The following is a 3,289-nucleotide window of genomic DNA, read 5'->3' as shown; positions in this document are numbered from 1 at the left end:
GGGCAGCGCGCAGCCAAGCCCAGCTGATGCAACTGTTGAGGCCGTTGAACCTCTTACAGTGGCAGTTGAGCGGCTCTGGTTTGGGTAGATGTTTGATATAACCTGGGGAGGAGGAGGAGGAATGAAGGGGAAAGTATTGAAACCACATCCCAACCGCAACTGTGATTTGCTGCAGCTTCCTTGCCAAAACCTCTCCTCGGGCAGAGCCGGCAGGTTGCCCGGGGAGGGCAGCGAGCGCGAGGAGAGCTGCAAGCTGGCACAGCAGCCGCCCGAGCGGCTCTTGTGTGGGAAGAGGCTTCTGAGAACTGTGCCAGGGCCCTGGGCAGCTGGGGATGGGGAAGGTTTGGGTGGCAGATCTGCTTGTGTGGGAAGAACGCGGTAGCTGAGTGGTGGGGAACGGGTCCCTGGGGCAGTGACAGGTCCCTGTAGCATCTCTGCGACCAGTCCCTGCTGTCTGAGGGATGCTCTGGGGGTAACACCCGTCACAAGGCAGCGTTTGACTCCTCGCGTGGCCCTGGCGGCTGCGCCCTATCGGTATTGCAGATGTCCAGCAAATGTCAAGGGCGCCAGTGGGAGATGCTATCTGCGCTGGGAAGGACAGAGGCCATTCTGCTCCAGGCAGATAAGGCTGGGGCAGGAAGCCCCGTTATCCCTGTTCTCATGGAGAATTATCCCTGATCTCGCTCCTGATCTCTCTGGGAGATGAGTTTTTCCTTCGGGGAGCCGTTGGCTGGAGAGGGAACTGTGCCAAGGTTTCCGTGGGCCTTCTCCAACGCCTTACGTGAGAACTTGCTCCGCTGCGGTGGGGTTTGGTCCCTGCCCGCCCTGTGCCATCGGTGAGCCCATGTCAGCGCTGCTGACACCTTTCCCGTGCTGTGGTCTTTGCTCAGCACTTCTGCTTGGGGTTAGCAGGCTGGCGAGGTGAGCTAAAGGAGGTCAGGCGTGCCGGGAGCGCTCTCACCGCCTGTGCTGTCTTTACTGGAACTGTGTTTCTGTGGGTTGGTGGGGTTTGGTCCCTGCCCGCCCTGTGCCATCGGTGAGCCCATGTCAGCGCTGCTGACACCTTTCCCGTGCTGTGGTCTTTGCTCAGCACTTCTGCTTGGGGTTAGCAGGCTGGCGAGGTGAGCTAAAGGAGGTCAGGCGTGCCGGGAGCGCTCTCACCGCCTGTGCTGTCTTTACTGGAACTGTGTTTCTGTGGGTTGGTGGGGAGACCACGTCCGCTCGCACCCAGCGTCTCCGCCGCAGCATGAAGCCTCTGCCCTGCTCATTTCTGGAAGGGAGAGGCTCGGAAACAGCCGTGCCCAGAACACTGACCCAAGGGCTTGGATAGAGAAAGGGTTTGTTTCTTGCTGAGCCTCTGCAGCTCCTAGCTGAGCATCAGAGGTTTCGGTATCGCTTGTGCTGGCAAGCAGTATCTAATGCCACAGCATCTAACGCTGCCGCCTTCTCTTCCAGCTTGGACGGCGGGGAGCTCTTCAGCCGAATTCAAGACAGGGGAGACCAGGCCTTCACCGAACGGGGTAGGGAGCCCACGGGCACCTGGGATTTCGTCTTTGCACCACATCTTGGTGTTTATCGGAGTGTCTCTGGTCCAGCCCGTTCCCTCAATCACTGTTTTGAGGCACCAGCAGGGTTTTGCACTTGGGGGATGAAGGATCTGGGTGTGAGTGACTCTGCTTTTCTCACTCACCTGTGAGCAGGGTCACAGCCCCCCCACCCCAGAGCGAGCACCTCCTCAGTGCAGCTGGGTGTTGGGAACAGCAGCTGGAGCCTGCCCCATCCCTTCTCCTGGGAGTTTCTCTCCCATTTGCTGAAGGCTCCTGAGCCAGGGATGGGTGCTGGGGTGGCCCTGCTTGGGAAGGGTTCTTCAGCTGGAGGAAACCCCTTCGGCTTCAGCCAGGCTCTTTGGCTCCTGGTTTGTAACCTGGTTTGCAGGGAGTGCTGCTCATTTTAACTTGCTTGTGACGGGTTATTTTTGCTGCTTCAGAGGCTTCAGAGATAATGAAGAGCATTGGAGAAGCCATCCAGTACCTGCACTCGATCAACATCGCGCACCGGGATGTGAAGGTACGGTGCTGCATGCTCGCCCGGCGGCGCTGAGCCCAGCTTGGCCCGTGGCAGTGCTGAGGCTGCTCTGCTTCTCCTGCTCACCTCCTCTTCCCTGTTTTCGCAGCCGGAAAACCTCCTGTACACCTCCAAAAGGCCCAATGCTGTGCTAAAACTCACGGACTTTGGCTTCGCTAAAGAAACCACCACGCACAACTCCTTGGCCACCCCGTGCTACACGCCGTACTACGTGGGTAAGTGGATGGGGGAGTCTGAGCTTGCGGGTTTGCAGGGGTGGAGGGGCAGAGCTGGGCGGTTTGGACAGTGCCATGTGCAGCCTGTCACCACTGCATCCAGCCTGGAGCCTCAGTCACTGCGTGGTGCTGGGGGCGAATCCTGACTGGGGCACTTTGGGTGCAGGTGGGTGCTGTGTTTGCTGCTCACTGGAGCATGCAGGAGGGGCTGCTCTGAGCGCGGTGTTGGTGCGTGCAGCTGCGTGCCCGGGCTGCAGCGCTCCAGCCGCTGCCACCAGCAGAGACCACGCGGGGCTGCAGGCGTGGGGCGGTTGGACCCCCCTCCCAAAGCTCGGCTTTGACTCAGGAGTTTGTTTCTCTCTTCAGCCCCGGAGGTGCTGGGCCCGGAGAAGTACGACAAGTCCTGTGACATGTGGTCCCTCGGTGTCATCATGTACATTCTGTAAGTTTGACGGGTCCATCTCCCTCCCACCAGGGGCATTAGGGGGATGCAGCTTTCGAGCTCGTTTGGGGGCTGGCGGGGCTGAGCACAGCTCCTGCTCCTGGCACTGCCCCGTGCCCCACGGGTGCTGCTGGGGAGGCTTTTGGGGTGAGGCACTGACTCTGCTCCCTCTCCCGGCACAGGCTGTGTGGGTACCCCCCCTTCTACTCCAACCATGGCCTGGCCATCTCGCCTGGCATGAAGAAGCGAATCCGAATGGGCCAGTACGAGTTTCCCAATCCCGAATGGTCCGAAGTGTCAGAGGAAGGTAAACATGATGGCTTGTCCCCGGGCTGAGGTGCCCCTTTGGGGTCAGCCCTGTGTCCAGCAGTGCTGCAAAGGCTAGGGGGGCAGCTTGGGCGTGTCACGGGGCATTTCAGTGATGCAGCAGCTTCACCTCTTCAGCCAGCCTTCGCTGAAGGGTTTGAGCAGGGTACGGGCTGTGGCGTGGTGGGGACAGGAGGTGTATGCAGGCGTTTTGGGGCGGCTGGCTCGGGCTGGAGCATGC

At 60.2% G+C, this 3,289-nt stretch overlaps 1 protein-coding gene across 1 annotated transcript in view; it reads left to right on the top strand.

Moving 5' to 3' along the window:
* Positions 1–3,289, top strand: part of MAPKAPK2 (mitogen-activated protein kinase-activated protein kinase 2) — a gene marked incomplete at its 3' end in the record, with an annotated part of 7,871 nt that overhangs the window by 4,127 nt on the left and 455 nt on the right. Inside the window, exons 3-7 of the mRNA XM_010145862.1 lie at positions 1,456–1,520; positions 1,988–2,067; positions 2,174–2,300; positions 2,667–2,742; positions 2,925–3,049. Coding sequence (XP_010144164.1) covers positions 1,456–1,520; positions 1,988–2,067; positions 2,174–2,300; positions 2,667–2,742; positions 2,925–3,049 — 473 coding nt within the window. The remainder of the gene's footprint in view (positions 1–1,455; positions 1,521–1,987; positions 2,068–2,173; positions 2,301–2,666; positions 2,743–2,924; positions 3,050–3,289) is intronic.

Source organism: Buceros rhinoceros, unplaced genomic scaffold (genome assembly GCF_000710305.1).
Source record: "Buceros rhinoceros silvestris isolate BGI_N320 unplaced genomic scaffold, ASM71030v1 scaffold23701, whole genome shotgun sequence".
Classification (NCBI taxonomy): domain Eukaryota; kingdom Metazoa; phylum Chordata; class Aves; order Bucerotiformes; family Bucerotidae; genus Buceros; species Buceros rhinoceros.
The sequence above is the reverse complement of the archived record's forward strand: the minus strand, read 5'-3'. Positions and strand labels throughout refer to the sequence as shown.